Source organism: Trifolium pratense, linkage group LG6 (assembly GCF_020283565.1).
Source record: "Trifolium pratense cultivar HEN17-A07 linkage group LG6, ARS_RC_1.1, whole genome shotgun sequence".
NCBI lineage: Eukaryota > Viridiplantae > Streptophyta > Magnoliopsida > Fabales > Fabaceae > Trifolium > Trifolium pratense.
In genome coordinates this window covers 29958630-29977711 of record NC_060064.1, presented here as the reverse complement: position 1 = coordinate 29977711, position 19082 = coordinate 29958630, and the positions used below count along the sequence as shown (strand labels likewise).

The 19082-nt window shown below is 34.1% G+C and overlaps 3 protein-coding genes across 3 annotated transcripts; 1 reads left to right on the top strand and 2 right to left on the bottom strand.

The window, feature by feature from the left end:
• Positions 1-2519: 2519 nt before the first annotated feature.
• LOC123891361 (serpin-ZX-like) lies at positions 2520-4044 on the bottom strand. Its single transcript, XM_045941218.1, has 2 exons — positions 3661-4044; positions 2520-3543 (listed from the first exon to the last, which is right to left on the bottom strand). The coding sequence occupies exons 1-2, from the start codon at positions 4042-4044 to the stop codon at positions 2545-2547; spliced, it is 1383 nt and encodes a 460-aa protein (XP_045797174.1). The 3' UTR covers positions 2520-2544.
• A 6177-nt stretch (positions 4045-10221) lies between these two features.
• Positions 10222-12379, top strand: LOC123891360 (probable adenylate kinase 7, mitochondrial). The gene is made up of 4 exons (XM_045941217.1): positions 10222-10680; positions 11292-11432; positions 11658-11843; positions 11976-12379. The coding sequence occupies exons 1-4, from the start codon at positions 10351-10353 to the stop codon at positions 12126-12128; spliced, it is 810 nt and encodes a 269-aa protein (XP_045797173.1). The 5' UTR covers positions 10222-10350; the 3' UTR covers positions 12129-12379.
• A 377-nt stretch (positions 12380-12756) lies between these two features.
• LOC123891358 lies at positions 12757-18837 on the bottom strand. The gene is made up of 9 exons (XM_045941216.1): positions 18458-18837; positions 17261-18048; positions 16088-17088; positions 15504-15798; positions 15154-15387; positions 14090-14263; positions 13714-13908; positions 13518-13631; positions 12757-13311 (listed from the first exon to the last, which is right to left on the bottom strand). Exons 2-9 carry the CDS (start codon positions 17942-17944, stop codon positions 12979-12981), a joined length of 3030 nt encoding a protein of 1009 aa, XP_045797172.1. The 5' UTR covers positions 17945-18048; positions 18458-18837; the 3' UTR covers positions 12757-12978.
• Positions 18838-19082: the final 245 nt, after the last annotated feature.

Sequence of the window (19082 nt, the reverse complement as noted above, 5' to 3'; positions counted from 1 at the left end):
CAAGTAATAAAGAAAATAAGAAGTCTGTGTCGGGAAAAAAAAAGTCATTGTATTTTATTTTTTTGTTACTAGAATATTATTACTGGCTCTATCCCTAATTATAAGAATTTGTTTGGCAAAGAAGTACTATTCATTTACCTTGTTTTGACCGTATTTTTTTAATAATATATAAATGTAAATATTAATATATAAGATTTTGTTCAATTTATTTTAATGAGTATTTTTAAAATATTAAATTTTTATAATTTTTACTAATAGAACATTAAAGATACTAGTAATCAAAATTATGCATTAACCTACGTGCAGTGGTCAAACATAATCTTATAATTAAGAACGGAGACGGTATATAATAATTTATCAGTCCAAATAAAAGGTTGTGTACCAAAAAAAAATTATGTGTACAAAACTGTGTGTATAATAAGTGGAATTAGAAGTGACAAACGCATGGCCCAAGCCCATAATATATAATATACATAATCTTTTCTTTTGGTTCAAATACATACACATAACCCTAAATTAGTGCTTTATCAATTGAAGAATAGTTGCTGCGCCGCATCTTTTATCTCCCTGCTTCTTTCTTTCTTTATTTCATTTTCTATTCTTCTACTGGTGTACAACATGATACTTCTACATACTTCTTCTTCATCTTTAGCTCGCGAGTGTATGAGGAGTTTATTATCGGTGCAAAAAAAAAAAATTTCAGCGGGTTCAAAACTAAAAAATATAGGATAATATGTACAATTTTTTATATAATTATTATAAAGTATTTCATCCCTTTCTTCTTTATCTGCTAAAGAAAATATAGTCTTCTGATACGCTTCAAGTCTCAGCTTTTTATTTTTGTTTCTGCTATTTTCTATTTATTTATTTTTTAAAAAAACATAAGTAAAAAAAAAAAAACTCATGCATTAAAACCGCCGGTTTTCCTAAACCGCCGGTTCTCCGGTTTTTACCGGTTTTGACAGTTCTGGCCGGTTCTCACCGGTTCAAAAGCATGTCCGGTCCAGCAATTAAACCAGACCGGTGAACACTCCGGTTCCCGGTTCGACCGGTTCAACCGGCCGGTCCGGTCCGGTTTTTAAAACACTGCATTTACCCCCATTGATTACATGGATTAGTGCCATGTGTATAAAATATATCTGACGGTTGATATTAGGTCCAAAGCATTACTGTAATATTTTTTTTAATAAAAAATCAAAAGAAAAAATTGTTACGGTTCCTCGTTCCGATGAGTGTTTGTGATTCATAAACTAAAACAAGTAAATTAACACAAAATGAATGCAGTAAACAAACAAAGTACTAAAAGATAGTTATATTAATTTTCCACTCAAACCCGCAGCAAGAGACACACATAATTAATAATTACCTGCCTAAACCCGGCTCGAATTCTGTTTGATAAAATGTAAAATGTAGCATAGTTTGGTAACATAGTTTGTCTTTGGTAATGTCAATAGAGTAATAAGATTTTGAGTAAAAATAAGCAAAAAACACCCTCCGTAACACTATATAAGCAAAAAACATCTTTCTAGGTTCATTGTTTTATTAATGTATTTTTTGTCTATATTTATAGACCAAATACATTAGTCGGTCCCCGCAAGTGGGCGGTGGGATTGGTCCCCTTGGATTAGTCGGTCCTAAGGCCGGATACCAAGTTTTCAAAAAAAAAAATAAAACAATGAACCTAAAAATGAGTTTTTTGCTTATATAGTGTCATAGAGGGAGTATTTTGCAAATGACAATATATTTAGGTGAGTGTTCGGGTTTCGGGTGTGGATTTGAGTGATCTCAAACCCACACTCGTGGTAACGGGTATCACTCGAACCTAAACTCAGTCAACTCATATTTCACCCATTAAGTTGAATTTTTTTTTTTTTTTGTACAAGACACAAGTAATTAATTTTTTCATAAAGAAATATCATCTCATATTCACCGGACGGATTGGACAAGCTCTATTTGTTTTTCGCGAAGAGAGACTAATAAATGTGCCCATATGTTGGCTCAGTGCTGTTGTTTATTCTCTCCTTCTTTCGTTGTTACTTTTGTTGAGCATGTTGCTCCTATGTTGAATTACAAAGTCTTCATTATGAAAAATAATAAAATAATTGACAAACATTTACAGTTTGAGATATATTAATTTTTTAAATAAATCTCAGTTATTTTGAAGAAATAATTTGTATAATTACATGATTGAAATCAACCGTCAGATTGAAATTTTATTTAAACCAATCAAAATTAACGGTTTATTCGTTTTTGTTGAATACCGTTAATCTTGTAAATTCGACATATTTGGTGGCCCTTAATCACCCCTACATAACTTGTTGGGCGTAAGATACTCAAAAAGCCAACAAGCTAAGGTTGTTGGGCATTTGAAGTATTGATCTTTACAGCATATGAAAGTTAGCATAGCACAATCTTAAACTCAATTTCAAAATAGTTGAAAAAATAAGTCAAAGACAAAGACATCAATTTATCAAAACCATAAAAAATTTAAGGGCATCAGTAATAAATAATGCATACGATATTTGTTCTGTCATATCACAGGTTTTAACTCGCTGATCTATCACCATACCCTGACCATTCCCCCCCATCCAAACTTGAGCCAAAATAATATCTCAACCGCTTTCTGAATTGCATAATGAATTTCTCCGAATTCATATCTTGCTTTGACATATTCCTCAGTGATGGAAGCTTGTTCAGGTACTCATCATCGTCACTAACATCATCTTTGAAATTGCTACGCCTCACCGGCGTGGCTACTCCATCACGAGGATCTAGCACCTTCCCAATAAACAAGATTGTTCCGGTAAAATCTTCTCTGATCATGAAGAGGAAAGGGTGGTCAGCTACAAAGTCTATACCAGAAGAACGATGAGTAAAACGCTTTCCTTTCTTTATGAGGACCGTTGAATTGGCCGTTGTAGCTTCAGTGCCTTCTTCATTTACCTCGATGGAAGCTTTGTGAAACATGCTTTCAACATGTTCTTCACCTGAGGGAGACTCCACCATATTTGTAAATCTTGCTTCCTGGGAGAAAGGCGAAATCACTCCCACCTCCTGTAGCACATTAGAAGCTTCAAGTGTAAAAGAAATCTTGAATTTTGGAATCTTGAAATTAGATACTCGTACTTTTCGCCGAGGAAGCTTGTCTTTCAAATAACCAGATTCTGAAGCCAACTTTTCAATTAAAGCTGGCAGTCCATCTTCTGCGTCTGGAAGAAAAATGTACATGGAGAACCGACGCTTCTTATCTATACCTTGTTTATAAGAAAGGCGTAGGACTTTGAAACCATCAAAAGTGCTAATAAACCGCTTCTTCTTCTTGCTTCTCATGAAGATAACATAGACTATCTTGCCATTGAGGAGGTGAAACTTATTATAGCCTGCTGGATCAAACTTGTGTTTCCACTCACCTTTGAAGTGCAGTGCGTTTGCAAAGATAAGTCTGGTTAACTTGCCTACAGCCTTGGGAGGAATAAGTTTTGTGATAAGGCCATTCGTCTCTTCTTCAACCCATGAATTGACTTCATGGCGCACTTTATCACCCTTTAAAACCGCATCAAAATCAATTATAATTAATCTTTTTTTCATAAACATTTTAATAGAAGTATTTGTTAGTCAATAAAAAAATAAATTAAGATGATGTTGAAAAAGCGATAGTACCTTGGTCCGAAAATTAACTGAAGCACAAGACACCTTGTAATGTGTGGTGACAAGTTGTTTAAAAGAATGAGAAAGGGAAACTGATTTATCAGCCCACATTCCATTGACAAAAGACAGGCGGGTGGCATCAATGTTGGAGAGCATATCGGAGAGGAGCTGAGAGAAGAAAGTGTTGAGATGGTCGATGGAGTCAAATCGGAGGAAGGAAATAAGCTCATCGAGTGTGGAGCCTTCTGAACCTGCAGCCATGACGCTAAGAACAGCGTGGAGAGAGAAGGGTGAAAATATGAGGTTGTTGTCATGATATTCTTGTTTTGAGAATAAATGCTTTGTGATGCTGAGGGCAACGTCTGTTTGGCACGCGATTAATTTTCGGAGGTCCATTTTTGCCCTAACTATGAGCAATACTTCACTTCAATGGTCAAAATCCTAATAAAATAAGCAATAAATCAGAAAGGAGAAAATTACACCATTTAGAATAAAATATAAAAGCAGTAAATAGTTGTTTGACATGTATTAGAGTCTCTATAACTAAGTTGTCCAGAGTTTGATCAATGTCGCCCTTCTTCTAGTAAATGAAATTTAATCTAAGCATGTAATATATGATTGGAAATAAGGTAGGCCGAGTTAGGCTTTGCCAAGCCTAAGCATGGCAAAAAATTGAAGGATTAAGTCTAGTCTATGGTTTGTGTAGGCTTATTTTTTTAGGCCTAGGCTATTACCAAACAGAATTTTATTATCAAACCGTTAACAGCAAAAAATTTATTAGCAAACTCAAAGAAACATAAAACATGTTTGTAGAAAGATACAAATAGTTAACACAATTCTAGGCTAGCTAAAAGCTGCAAGCAAAAACAAACCCCTGGTACGATACAACCCAAGAAATACAACATGCAAGAAATAAAAATCCAACACCACCACTAAACAACACACACGCAAGGCAACAACAGAAACAACACGTGATCAAAAAACAAATAAAAAAACTTAGCGATATATAGAAAAAATCATATAGTGGAATGAATTTGAAGGTTAAACTGAAACTGAAAGAACTTGAATTGAGAAACATGAAGTAGTAGATGGAAGACCAAAAGGCAAAGGGAGCTAACCGTATAAACCTAGATGGAGAGTGAGATTGTTTGATTTTAGTTGCTTTAGATTTGGTATATATATACTGGTTGTACTTGATTTTAGTTGCTTGAGTTTTAAAAAAAATATTTACTATCTTATATTTATCAACTAAATTTCCAAAATAAAAATAATTCATATCTTTATATTTTCTCACATAATCTCACAAAGAATGATATATTCCTCTTTATTAATTCTCATCAAACAAACAAACAAATTTCTAACAAAGGATCTCATCATAATCCAATAAATATTTTGTCTATTATTGTTATTATGAAAAAATTACAGCAAGATCTCTTAAATAACAGAAACACTCTCTCTAATTTTTAACATAACACTAACCTCCCTTATTTTGTTATCAAATTGACAAACACCTTCCTTCCACTTAATGTTTTAAAACCCTCCGATTCCCGGCCGGGTCGGATGCTTCCACTTAACACCATTTTATTATAAGTCGAAACTAAATATTTAGATTTAAAATAAATTTTTTAAAAAAGTACAATACCAAACCAAAATAGATATGTTGGATTGCTGGTCTTATAATATTATACACCAATACATTGTCGGTGCCACTCAAGAACCAAAAAAAGGCACACGCAGAAACAAAAGAGTTTGACTATTTTTTTAAAATAGGGCTATACTAGTATGTTAGTCCGTAATAATTTTCTTTTTTAATATTATTTATGTGTTTATTTTGATATATTATTTGAGTATTTTGATATATAATTTTACAATAAAATTAAAATAAGTTTTGCATGATATAAATTTAACGATGTTAAAGGATAGAGCAAGATGAAAATTATTATTTCGCTTCCCGTTCTACACGATTAGAAGATAGATTATTTTTCTTATATTCATCCGCGAGACTCTATAGTGACTCTATAAATATAAAACAATTATAAACTCGATTATTTTTTCAGCTCATTTGGCTTGCTAGCGTTTGGGTTGTATGGACGGAAAGAAATCATAGATTGTTCATAGGCCGACTAGTACTCTTCTTTAGATGTTGGACAAGATCGAGCTATTTTCTTATATGTGGTTGAAGACGACCAGTATTACTTTAGTCTCAAACTACCATAGATGGTGGTCTAGTCCTATGTTATGTTTGGGCCTTGTATGATTAGTTTTTTTCTTTCTTTATGTCACTGTTTGTAAACTTTAATAGTCTTTCTTGGCTCACCTTGTGCTGAGGAGACTGTTTGTTAATATATCTCATTTTAGTTTCTTCAAAAAAAAATTATAAACTCGATTCTCAAATGAAAATTTAATTAGTCAATGATCATTTTTAACACCGGAATAGAAAGTGTTTTGCATTTTTCATTCTGCACCAGTTAGAGATTATCTATCTCTCCCACTCTCTATTTTTTATATCTCTCCCACAGAATAATTTTTATTTTTTAATAATATTTTTTTTCTTTTTTTCTTTTTCTTTTGAAGATTGTCTATTTCATTTTATATTATTTCGATGTATATATTTTTCTTTCAATTGTTTATAAGATTGATTTTATTTAATTTACTTGAGTATGAAAATACAATATATGTTTAAGGATATTACGTACAGAGGTATACTGGGGTGGGAAGTACTCTCTCATTCCTTATTCTATGTTCTACAAAACTAAGAGATACTCTCTCTCACTCTCTCTCTCTCTCTCTCTCTCTCTCTCTCTCTCTCTCTCTCTCTCTCTCTCTCACACACACACACACACATGTCTCTATCTCCTGGGAATCTCTCGGAACTCCATCAATAAAAAATAATTGTAAATTTCTTACTATTTTTCAATTAAATATTAACATACTTTGATCATTGTACCACAAAACAATCTTCACGTGTGAACGTCAAATGAAAAATCTATGTATGGATCAACCCTTGCAGTCGATATTCAAATTTTAATTAGTCAATATGTATTTTTAAGAGTCGGGTGGGAAAACTCCTCGTTTTCCATTTTACACCAGTGAGACTCTCTCTATTTCTATCCCTCTTCTATCTCCGCTATAGGACTCTATAGTTGTTCCATGAACAAAACATAGTTGTTAATTCTTTATTATTTTTAATGGATATCAATAAAATTCTAATGCTTAATTCTCACTATCAATTCACTACTAGAAATTTTGCTTTTAGAGACCGATTTAGAGACAAAAAAATTTTGGTCACTATAGAGACCGAATTAGAGACCGAAATATTAAGCTACAAATGCAAAAAAAAATCAGTCACCAAATCGGTCACTAACAAAATATAGTGACTGAATTAGAGACCAATTTTTAGTGACTGAAAAATCAGTCGGCAAATCTGTCGCTAATAGATTATATATTTTTTTGGTGAGAACGGTAATAGATTATATAATTTTTTTCGTTCGATCACATATTTTTCAAATCTTCTTTGGCTTCCTTCCTTCATTCATTCATTCACTTAATTCGAAGTTTACTCCTTCTTTTCATAAATTGATTCACTCCTGCACCACCGGATCACCTATTCCAAGTCTTTCTCTGTACGAGCTCTTTCTTTTCATTTGAGCAAGGGTTTCTTTTTCCCCAACCCTTTCTCTGAAACCCTAAAATCAGCAGAGCCACCACCCTGAACTGCAAACAATTACATCGACCACAACCATTGTCACACCATTTGATCGCACCTCTCTCCGTTTTCTCTCTATATCATTCTGTGTTTTAGATCTTATTTGATTTCTTTCAAATCTCTCGCCATCAGCCACTGTACTGACGACGGATCTCTAATCATCAGCGATTTTCTTGCTCAAGGGCTTCTTCACAGTCGCAGTCGTATCACTCATTCTCAATAGTTAGTAAGTGAATCACAAAAACCGTCTTTATATATTGATTTATTTGATTCTATTTGAGAGTAGATTTTTGGGTTTTTGATTCATGTGTTCCTTCACAAAACCAATCTCATGCCACAAAACATAGTTGATGTCAAGGAAGTAGTGATTGGAAGTAGCCTTGATAGTATTTTGATGGCCACAAAACCCGTCTTTAAAGGATTACTGGAGTCAATGAAGCAACCATATAGCCAAAGTGAAGTGAAGTGCTTCATGGTCCAGCTTTTAGAAGGTGTGAAGTAACTTCATGACAACTGGGTGCTTCATAGGGATTTGAAGACTTCAAACCTGCTTTTAAATAACAGGGGTGAGCTAACAATTTGTGATTTTGGGTTGGCTCGTCAATATGGGAGTCCTTTGAAACCATATACTCATCTGGTGGTTATTCTTTGGTACATGTGAGCTTTATTCAATTATTGCAATGTTTGTATGTATCTATATATCTATATATCTATTACATATATTGGATTAATTGGTATCACATCATTCAGAGTGTAGTTTGATTGTTTACTTGTGTTGTGAATTTGATAATTGCGGTCATGCCTGATTTATTGAATAAAATGTACTCTTCGTTTGTAGTTATCCTGGAATAATAACAATTAATAACCAGATATTAATGATGCAAACTGACTTCTACTACTTACCCTGTCCTTTGACATTAGGTCAATGCTTACATACTTACCCTTCCTTTTTTTTATCTGCACCAATGTGTTCAACAAACATACCTATTTGTTAGTCAATAAAAAAAAAAAAAATAAGATGATGTTGAAAAAGCGATAGTACCTTGGTCCGAAAATTAACTGAAGCACAAGACACCTTGTAATGTGTGGTGACAAGTTGTTTAAAAGAATGAGAAAGGGAAACTGATTTATCAGCCCACATTCCATTGACAAAAGACAGGCGGGTGGCATCAATGTTGGAGAGCAGATCGGAGAGGAGCTGAGAGAAGAAAGTGTTGAGATGGTCGATGGAGTCAAATCAGAGGAAGGAAATAAGCTCATCGAGTGTGGAGCCTTCTGAACCTGCAGCCATGACGCTAAGAACAGCGTGGAGAGAGAATGGTGTAGCTTTTAGGTCTTTTAAACTTATCTTTTAACTCTGTAACAGATTACACACCTACTCTTTCCACGATCAATGACCATTCATTACAAAAATGCTCATGTTGTCGTTTATTGAGTGACATGACATTTTATGCATACATGATTGTTACAAAAATGGTTACATGACCGTTAACTATGATAATTTATGCATCTAGAAAGTTGTGAATGGAGTTTTCTAAAATGCATATAATTTATTGAGTTTGATGGATGTTTTTTAAATGCATATTATGGTGGTGTGATACTTGGAGATATTGGTAGTAATCTAAATGATCAAATGATGCCGGTAACAATTAATATCAATTGTTGAAGGATTATGACAACAAATACATTTTTGTAACAGTTGATCGTTAAAGGATAATAGTGTAATTTGTTATGAAATTAAAAGGTCAATATGATACTTAGTAAAACTAAAACGGCCAATTTGATGTTGAAAAAATTAAAAGAACTTATTTATTAAAAAATAAAAAATAAAGACCCAACGTTTGACTTTTTAAAATAATATAGGCTTAAATGCAGTTTTACCCCCTCTATTTTGATTGAATCAAAATTTTACCCCCTTATTTTAAAATTCGGAATTTTAACCATCCTATTTTATAATTATTTGGACTTTGCCCCTATAATATTTAACTCGTTTTTTATTATATGTAACTGATGTGAGACTCTAGTGACAAATACATGCTTAAGATAGTGTTACTAGTAGAGTTTCCAGGTGACAAAATCATATACTTTTTAATTTTCAGTTCATTTAACAAGTGAAATTACTATTTCTATTTGGTGAAATCATCAAAACTTGTGTTGAGATAAAGTACATAATGTGATTTATGATGTAACTTTCAACTACTTGTATGGTAAATATGCATTTAAACTTCTTGAATGAGATTAAGTATTGAATACATGTTTATCAAATGCTCAAATATTATAAGGGAGACAAAATCCAAAGAATTACAAAATAGGAGAGTTAAAATTCTGAATTTTAAAATAAGGGGTAAAATTCCGATTCACTCAAAATATGGGAGGTAATATGCAAACCTAAATTACTAAACTAACTTAATTTATTTAAGTGACACATGAGCAAAATTAAGTATAATCTTGTAAATTTTTTTTTCATCTAACTTTAATTTTAATCTCGGTCCAATTTGACCATGTACTCTTCAATTGACAAAGACATCGTATAATATAATTATAGTTCAAATTTCAAACATTTTATTTATGCATCATAACCAGGTCACACATTTTATGTCAAAAAAAAAAAAAATCAGGTCATACATTTATTAACCTTAAGGGTCCGTTTAGTATGGTGGAAATAAAGTGGGAGAAAAAAAATGCAAACTAATAAAAGTTCATTCATCAATTTTCGTAATTTTTTTTCCTCGCAAACAATTTACCAAATTGGACAACCCTAGAATGATTTACAACCGTCCAACATATCTATCTAGATTCCACCAATTACAACAAGTCAACTTGACAAACCCATCAAAACAGGGTTCGCTCCCTCCACGCACCAAGGAATGGCAATATCGTAATTCCAAACCAAAAACAGTGTCATTTCACTAACCCCATACCCTTCTTAAAACCCCAAACGTTCGTTCCTCTTCTTCGTTCCGCAGCCACACTCTCTTTTTTTCATCATCGCCACCATGTCCGTGATCGCACGGTTAAGAGCGATTGCACCGTCGCTAAAATCTCTCAATTTCAATCCTCACCGTCCATTTGGATCCGCAGCTGCGTTACAATACCAATACGATGACACCGAAGAAGATGAGTTTGAGCTGAGTGTGCCACGTGGCATGCTTGACACCGAAGGTTCTTCGCCGGAGCGTGGTGTTCATTGGGTTATGATTGGTGAACCTGGAGCTAAGAGACATGTTTTCGCTGAAAAACTCTCGAAGCTTCTAGAAGTTCCTCACATTTCTATGCCTTCACTTCTTCATCAAGAACTTAACCCTCGTTCTTCTCTCTATCAGCAGGTAATCATTTATTTTAAGAAAAAAAAATCTTAATTTTACGTTTAACTCATCTTATTATTTGTTAATTTGTTCATAATCATTGTAATTCGACCGTTTTGTGTTCCCTCTATTAGAATTTCAGGTTAAAGTTTATAGCTTTATTATTTTGTTGTAAAGGAAAAGAATATATTTTTTTTATTAAAGTGAAAGAAAAAGAAAAAAAAAGTGAGAATTAAATTAAATTAGGTTGTTTGTGGTAATTATTTAGTAATCATCATAATACAAAGTTAATCGTTCGGTCTGGTGGGAACAATTCTTAGTCAGATTACCAAAGCTCTTTACCCTAGAAACCTGAGGGTTAATAAAAAAATTACCTTTTGAGTTGGTAGTGATTTTGTGATGTTTTTCATTAGTTAATGTTGAAAGTCGCACAGATATATATATATATATATATATATATATATATATATATATATATATATATATATATATATATATATATATATATATATATATATATATATATATATGTATGATTTGACCGTGATTTGTTCACATTGTAACCATAGTGTATCAAAATTAAAGTTTGCTGTTATTAGTGTTTGAATGTGGGATTCTTTGTTCTAATTCAGATAGCGAGTGCCTTGGATCATGGAAAAATTGTACCTGAAGAAATCATTTTTGCTTTGTTATCGAAGCGACTGGAAGATGGATACTATAGAGGTGAAACCGGATTCATTCTTGATGGAATTCCTCGAACAAGAATGCAAGCTGTAAGTTTGTTTCAATCACCACATTTCTTAATGATGCAAGTTAGCATTATTAATTTCACCATAATATTAATAATTAAAACAATGTTAATAAATTTTTTGTTTTTGTTACTAATACTATTGTTTTAAGCTGTTTTTGGCTAAGTTGAAGAGTTTACCCTCATTTTGTTTTCAATCCTATTCATAAACTCTTGTATGATAAGTAAGTGCTTATTTAATCTTTTGCAGGAAATTCTCAATCACATTGCTCGTGTTGATCTTGTGGTGAATTTCAAATGCCCGCAAGAGGATTTAATGAAAAAGAAACTAGGACTTCGAAAATTTACTTCGTGCCAAGAACAAATTTTTAAGACCAGTTCTTGGACCCCAACCAAGCAATCACAGGATGAACATGCCCACAAACATGCAGAAGAGGTGATTCACTATACATAATCTTTCTACTACTGGTTTCAAATATTTCATTTGAATATCTTCTTGAATACTAGTTGCCATGTGTTAATACTTGTAGTAATTTGTTTTGTGTCTGTTCGTATCTTTCTTTTATAGTCCAAGATGTTGGAAGATTACTACAGGAAGCAGAAGAAGCTTCTAAACTTCGAAGTAGCAGGTGGTCCGGGAGAAACCTGGCAGGGACTTCTGGCTGCTTTACATCTCCAGCATATTAATGCTCTTAGTTCTTCACAGAAGTTAACTGCCTGAAGAAAGGGCATCAATCTTCCATGTCGCACCGCATCCATCCATCCTCGGCATTATAATAGTATATGTGAATATGAGAGCCAGTAGAATTTAATGGAAATTTTGTGATAGTGTCCCAATTATTGGTGATTTTGATTTTGAAAATTTTGAGAATGTAAGTTTGTTCTGTAGTGTCCAAGTAAGAATCAAATACACAATGTATGAGTATGTATGACCACAAATTCTAGTAGTGACCGTGTGAGCCCATTTTTGTTACAATTGTGTTCCATTCTTTTTCTTTTATAGTTTCTAGTAACTTGTCTGGTCCCAGAATCAAAAGCAAAGGACACGTTACATTAGCTTTCAAGTTTAAAGCATGTGATGTTCAATCTTTAGAAGTTAGAACCATCACATGTTTCTGTCTCAGATTTGTCTCAGATTTGTTTTATTAATACAGCCAATTATTTTTTGCAAATTTGTAATCAATGAAGACCCAGTTTGTTTGTTTTTTGTTATTTCTAGTTCATGGCTACTTTGTTGATATTTGAATCTGCAATTTTTTCCTCTTTTCAATTTCGAAGCAAATTACACTTGATTGATATTGTCTTTGGATTTCAGATTTAGGTAAAGTAAAAACAGTATATGAAAGTCATTAAATAAAGGCATATCAGAATCTACCATCTCATGACATTATTATACATTACAAGCACAGGCACAAGCTCAATTTTATTATTTACATGTCATTTTCACCGTCTCGTGTTTTAAGAATAATTAGTTGTTACTACTACTCTGCTAAAGCTATTGTATATATTCTTTTTTACAACCACATCTGATAACTGTTACAGGATAGGGGTAAAATCATGTTTTTGCGAGGTCACTCGCTGTTCATCCAAACATTCCTAAGAAGTGCATATCTGGTAGCAGACTCATTGCGGCTTTCTTTCCACTTTAAGTTGGGTTTTGTTGATACTGGCTGGGATGAATTGCTAAATAAAATTGAAGATAATGGGGAGTTTAATTCCTCGAGCTCATCATCACTGGTGTGTGACTTCCTAACAACAGATGATCTGCTTCTTCTCAGCTGACTGTGCTGAGATTCAATTTCAATCTCCCCAACAATTTTTGCAATCGTTGTTGCTTGTGGAGGTGAATATACAATGGGAGCAGCAATGCATGGAAAGTTGTTGACAGACTCCTCGACATCATCCTGCATCAAAAGTATATTAATCAATTTCATTTAGCATCTATTATACACAGTTCACAATTCCCAGATAATTAAGCTTCTCCCAAATGTGTGTAAAATGCATGTGATCATGTATACATGTAGTTATGTCACTTATGTGAAGTGTCAAAACCAAAATCTTATTAATAAATTACGAATACAAAAAGATAAATGCAGATTTGGTTGTTAACCTGTGAATCCAGAGCTTCAAACACATCAGTGGGAATTGGATCAGGGCAAAACTCGTCTGGAACAAAATTTTCTATAATCTTCTTGATTATTGATGCACCAAACATTGGGCAAACCTTCACAAACAAGGATCATTTTACCATGATTGAGAAGACATTTAAAAACTGAATGAAGAAAAACACAAGTTCTTTTGCTAACCTCGTTTCTGATGGATGCACTTAACAGCATATCCTTAGGAAGCATCAAGAGATCACTGAGTGCATTAAGAAAATGGAAGGCCTTGAAGGATGCAATTCCATCATTGTTATCAATGTCATCATTATCTTTATCCTTAAGCGAGTCGTCATCATCCATATCAAATAGGTCAGTCAGCCATCTAGACCAGTTACCAACCTGAGAAATTCAAAACAGAAATGAAAAAAGATTAAATTTATAGGCACATTTAAGATAAAAAGAGATTCCAGTGAAACAAGGTAGTAAATGAACATTGGTCCTGTATGTTTTATAATTAAATTCATGAGTGGATGACTACATTCTATAGCTTGGACAAAATTATTTGAGATCAGAATGTTACCGCAGTTTTGAGCTGAGCACCGGTTCCAAAGCTTGATTTACCAGGTGGAATGGGGAGAACCTTGGGATCACTAATTGGATCAGATATAGGATCAGATGGAATGTCATCAACAGATTCGCGAAGAATGGCATTGAACATAGCAACATCTAATCTGGCTATGCACTGCTCCATTATCTACAAGTTAAAAAAATGCACCCTAATGTCAATTTAATCGCCTAAGCTGAACAAACTAATTAGTATATTCATGCTTGAGAAATTTGAACAAATCATACTGTTTGAACCCCTTATTCCTCTCATGGGGATTCAATTGGAGACACTAAGCTCTAGTGAAGATTTTAATCACGAGTCGAAGTTACTTTCAATGTCAACCCTGTGGTTCATGAGAGTTCATACTAGATATAAAAGGCACAACTTCTATAACTGCCAGTATTGCCACTATACCATGGTTAACAGTATCTTACGATATATGTGAGTCGCATCTCAGTTTGATAATAAATGCATAATGTATGGAATCTGTTCATAATTTTTATTTATTAAGAACAAAAAAGAACAATTTTTATTATCAGCCATTACACCAGAAGAGACGGGTTCAAGAAGTTTCGTTGACATGCATAAATTTCTTTTAACCTATTCTTTATTTACAGAACCATCCATTTCAAAGCTCTTACCCTAACTGTTCTCGTCATTTTCAGGCGAACAATACTCCTGCTGTCGTGTATATTTTCAATATTGGAATAAATCCAAATTTCAAATTTACTAGTTATTATCAATTTATAATAAATAAATGTTTAGTAAAGAGAAGTGCTAAACAAATATTGCACTGTAATTGATTTTTTGAATCTCAACGACTGATTAAAGAATCGGTTGTAATGATTATCAAAAAAAAAAAAGAATCGGTTGTAATGATTTCGAGTAAACAAAAGAGAACACTATCCATGCTGTGACTAAACCTACTTACCTACTGAGAAACCACAATTGAAAAAGAACAAAAAGCATGTTTTTCAATGAAAAAAGGTACCATTTAGCATAGTAAACAAAATGACAAAGGAACTTGATGAACTAACCAATGTAGGCAGCACAGACAGACAGCCACACTCATGCCCCCCAGCTCGGACTGGACAGATTCTTTCACAAGCTTCTCTAAAAGCCTTCTTCCAAATATCAAGTGATAAATCTCCCATCTCTTGATCATGTGAGCTTGATGAGCTCAATGTCTTCGTAAAGCTTTTACTTGAGGCAGAACCAACATCCTTATGAGTAATCTTTGCATCAACAAGCTGCATATGTGGAGTCAGAGACTGTGGACATGTAAAGAATGGATTGTATTAGATGCCAATCAAATATTATGATATCAATGATCAACTTGTATGGCGATTTCAGCATTGTCAAAAGGAGCACGTGATCAAAGAGTTACCTGCCACCATATAGATTCAACAATGCGAGAGAAGATCCAAGTTTCAACCTTTTCCAGTGCCGAAGTGAACACGTTTGAGTCATCCCAGTTAACAAAACCTCCATATTCCACTGCAATATTTTCGGTTTTCTTAGGAGAGAACCCCTTCCATACTAATGGTTGTACTATCTTGCCATTCCCTTCTCCACTCTTCCTTCTTGCACCAGTTCCAGAAGGATTTGATGGTGCCCCATCCTTTCTTGTTTGGCTTATAATTGTTCTCAAAACAATAGAATTTGACAACCAAAAAGTCAACCTGTATCCAGATGCAAGATTTTGATCAGTAGGCAGGTCAGATCGAAGGTGTGTTCAATGTCTGACAGGTGTTGGTGCCTGACACACACCATCAGATACTGACACATGTGGCTACACTCAATTGCTTTCATTTTTTAAAAATTCTTACAAGCGGCTGTGTCTATATCAGTATCGTGTCTGGTGTTCATGTCAGTACTTCATAGCTAGTGATGAGACGATGCCAAATAGTTAGAATAAAATGCAATAAACAGTGTAGCTAATCATAAAAAATAGCAACCCAAATGACTCACCTTGGTACATCATTTCCACATGCCTTTGCAACAAGTACTAATCCTGAAACAGCACTTTTAGCTGCGCCAGACCTTCTTGCAGGAATATTTTCTTTACAAGCATGAAGGTACAGCCTGGAAAGTCGTCGAGCTGGGGCATGAACCTTACTCATGGAGCTTCCATGCTCAGCAGCTACGGAATATAAAGCAGCCTCAATTGAAGCCGCTTCTCTTAACTCTCCTTCAAGCATCTTTATCTTGTTTTCCAACTGCTCAATCTTGCCGCCTGAAATGCTATTTCTGACGTCCTTTGGATAAATCTTACTGTCTTTTCTTTCACTGCTTCTGATGTTCCCTCCATTGTTTTGAGCATCTCCATTAATGCCGTTTTCTTTTACCTCAGCATGATAATTGCTACCAAGTGATCCACTCCTAGCCAAGTCTCCTGATGATCTTACAGACTTTACATACTTCGACCTTTCGCTTTTTCCAAGCTTGTCCTCAACGGAATTATAGTAATATTCATCGCTTCCTCCTTCCTTCACACAATATTTTCCGGATTCCTCACATTGCTCATTTAATTTGTCCTCGATTTCCAAACCATCACAGTTTACTGAGCCTGGATTCTTGCTCATGAAGCCATTACTATCTAGAGAAGCAGTGTTGCTTGAATAAGAACCTTCGTTATTGTTTGTTTGAACATTTGTTATTGCGTTTATATCATTAGCAGCTTTTTCATGAATCTTCTGATCTAAATTTTCTTGATCACTGCTTCTGGAGCTGCTCATAGACTTTTCCTCCAAGGATATGGGAGAGTAATCGGCACTAGGAGAAACAACTTGCTTTTGGGTTGTCTCTAAACCATGACTGGGAGTATTTTCCATAGAATTATGACCATTTATTGGACTCCTCTCGGGTTTCACATGCATATCCTGTTGCCTCATATTCAATTTATCAACACTTGTTTCTGAAACCAAGTGGTGTTCATTGTCCTTTCTACCATTTTTTTGAGCTGTTCCATTCTGCGATTCAATAGCAATTACTATATAACTTAGATATGAATGTGAAAGGGTCCTAAACCTTGTAATGTTATTCATGGAATAGAATTTATGTGACACATTATTGTTGGTTATATTAAAAGAAATTCATGCTGCTGCTACGAATAAAAGAATAGAATAGGGAAAACATGAGTACCTCTTCACGATCAGGAGGCATGTACGCACTCGATTCGGGTGAATTTATAACTGCAGCCACAGATGAATGAGAGGAAACATCATCATCAGTAATAGAGGCAATTTCAGCTTCCTCAGCATATTCACCGTTCATCAATGCCGATACAGAATCACCGCTGCTGGAATTCTCCTTCAACAAACTGTCCTTCAACGTGGACTTACTGCGATTCTTTTCAACAGGCTCGATTTTAACGAATAAAAGTGGCTGATCCGTGTTTCTGTAGTTCCTCTTGCAATTCAATGGAACACTAATACTTAAAGTCTCTCTAATTATGCCACAATCCGCCAAGTCTACAATGGCCGTCCCAAGCAACTGACCCTTAGCAATCTTATCTCTTCTAGGCTCATACAAGTTAAACTCCAAAGTATTCTTTTGGAAAACTTCAGCATCGGAACTTTTAACAGACATGTCCTTAACCAATGTCACAGAAAGCCTAAATGACTCATTAAACTCCATTTTTCCTTCACCAGTTGAAGGGGAAACAGGTTTAGTTGACCCAGAAGAGCGTTCGCCATTCTCCCATTGTATCAATACAGATCGAATGGATTTGAGAGATTGCGACGGAGGCCAAGGCTTAAGCTCCTGTATGTGAATCAAGTAATCCAATTGAACCGTGCCGCCACTTCTCCGACTTTTTCCTTTCATGGTTTTCAAGATTATGAAACTCCTCCAGATAAAAACTTACACTTCCTTAAATGCAGTTGAATTTGTAGTACAAATATTCACAAACCTTCTAAAATAAAAAGACTCTGCAAGAAATGAGATTGAGTATTTGATAAACATACAATGTAAAGACAATATTTTCATAACTTTATTTAAAGCAAGTTTTGTGCAAATACAGTGAAAACAACCATAAGATACAAACACAAATGAACTATGAAGCACAGACACCGACACACGGACACCAGACACAACACACAGACACCTGTTTGACACACCAGGATATGCCTAATCCGAGAAGTGTCTATGCTTTATAGCAAATGAATATTCTTGATTTCTGAGGCAAAAAAGATTAGATCTAGATGCTAAATCCTAGAACAAAATTGGTAATGCAGATTATAGAGTAAGATTACAGATTAAATAAACAATTTTTACCAAGAAAAAAAAGATTAGATATAGAAGTAAAGTAACAATGTAACTTAAGTCATGAAAACTTACCAAGAAAGCAGTGGCAGGTAGAGAGATGGTAATGGCAGAATCAGAAATCTGAAAGGTAGCATGGACTTGTTGAGTGTGACTCAGAAGCTGCAACTTGCAAGTGAAAGAAAATGAAGAAGAATGTTTTAATTTTAATAAAAAAACAAAAAAGAAGACTAATGATAATATATGAACAGGAAAAATGCAGGGTTTTTTTGACTAAAAATAAAATAAAATAAATTATTTTTATTATTAATTTACAAAATTTGGAGCCATAGATTTTTTAGTTAAATATTTAATTGTTTGTTGTGTTGTTGGACTGTTGCTGTTGCTGTTGTTGCCGTTGTGTTGTGCGTGTAACGTTTTATGTTTGAGCACATGATAAAGAAGAATCATAACTCAGTGGAAAAAAGGTGGCTGGGGCATGGCAATAAAATCCCCGGTATCCGTGCAAACCCTATGCGTTTTGATGAGGAAAATCGGTGTTGATTGGATTTGGGTTCAAGTTTGGATTTTTTCCGATTTTAGAAAATAGGGTTTTTTCCGATTTTAAAAAATAGGGTTAATGCAGGTAATGAGAACATTGATATTCACCCCAAACTTGTACCCAAACCCGTCCCGCTTATATTAAAATTATATTTTACAT

Bases quoted from the DNA above. Each gene is read 5' to 3' on its own strand.
- LOC123891361 (XM_045941218.1), bottom strand. From the start codon at position 4,044: ATGGACCTCCGAAAATTAATCGCGTGCCAAACAGACGTTGCCCTCAGC. The intron at 3,544-3,660 runs GTACTATCGCTT...GCGGTTTTAAAG, and splicing joins CAGTTAATTTTCGGACCAAG to GGTGATAAAGTGCGCCATGA.
- LOC123891360 (XM_045941217.1), top strand. From the start codon at position 10,351: ATGTCCGTGATCGCACGGTTAAGAGCGATTGCACCGTCGCTAAAATCT. The intron at 10,681-11,291 runs GTAATCATTTAT...GTTCTAATTCAG, and splicing joins GTTCTTCTCTCTATCAGCAG to ATAGCGAGTGCCTTGGATCA. The intron at 11,433-11,657 runs GTAAGTTTGTTT...AATCTTTTGCAG, and splicing joins CTCGAACAAGAATGCAAGCT to GAAATTCTCAATCACATTGC.
- LOC123891358 (XM_045941216.1), bottom strand. From the start codon at position 17,944: ATGAAAGGAAAAAGTCGGAGAAGTGGCGGCACGGTTCAATTGGATTAC. The intron at 17,089-17,260 runs GTACTCATGTTT...ATTGAATCGCAG, and splicing joins TGCCTCCTGATCGTGAAGAG to AATGGAACAGCTCAAAAAAA. The intron at 13,312-13,517 runs GTTAACAACCAA...CTTTTGATGCAG, and splicing joins TTGAAGCTCTGGATTCACAG to GATGATGTCGAGGAGTCTGT.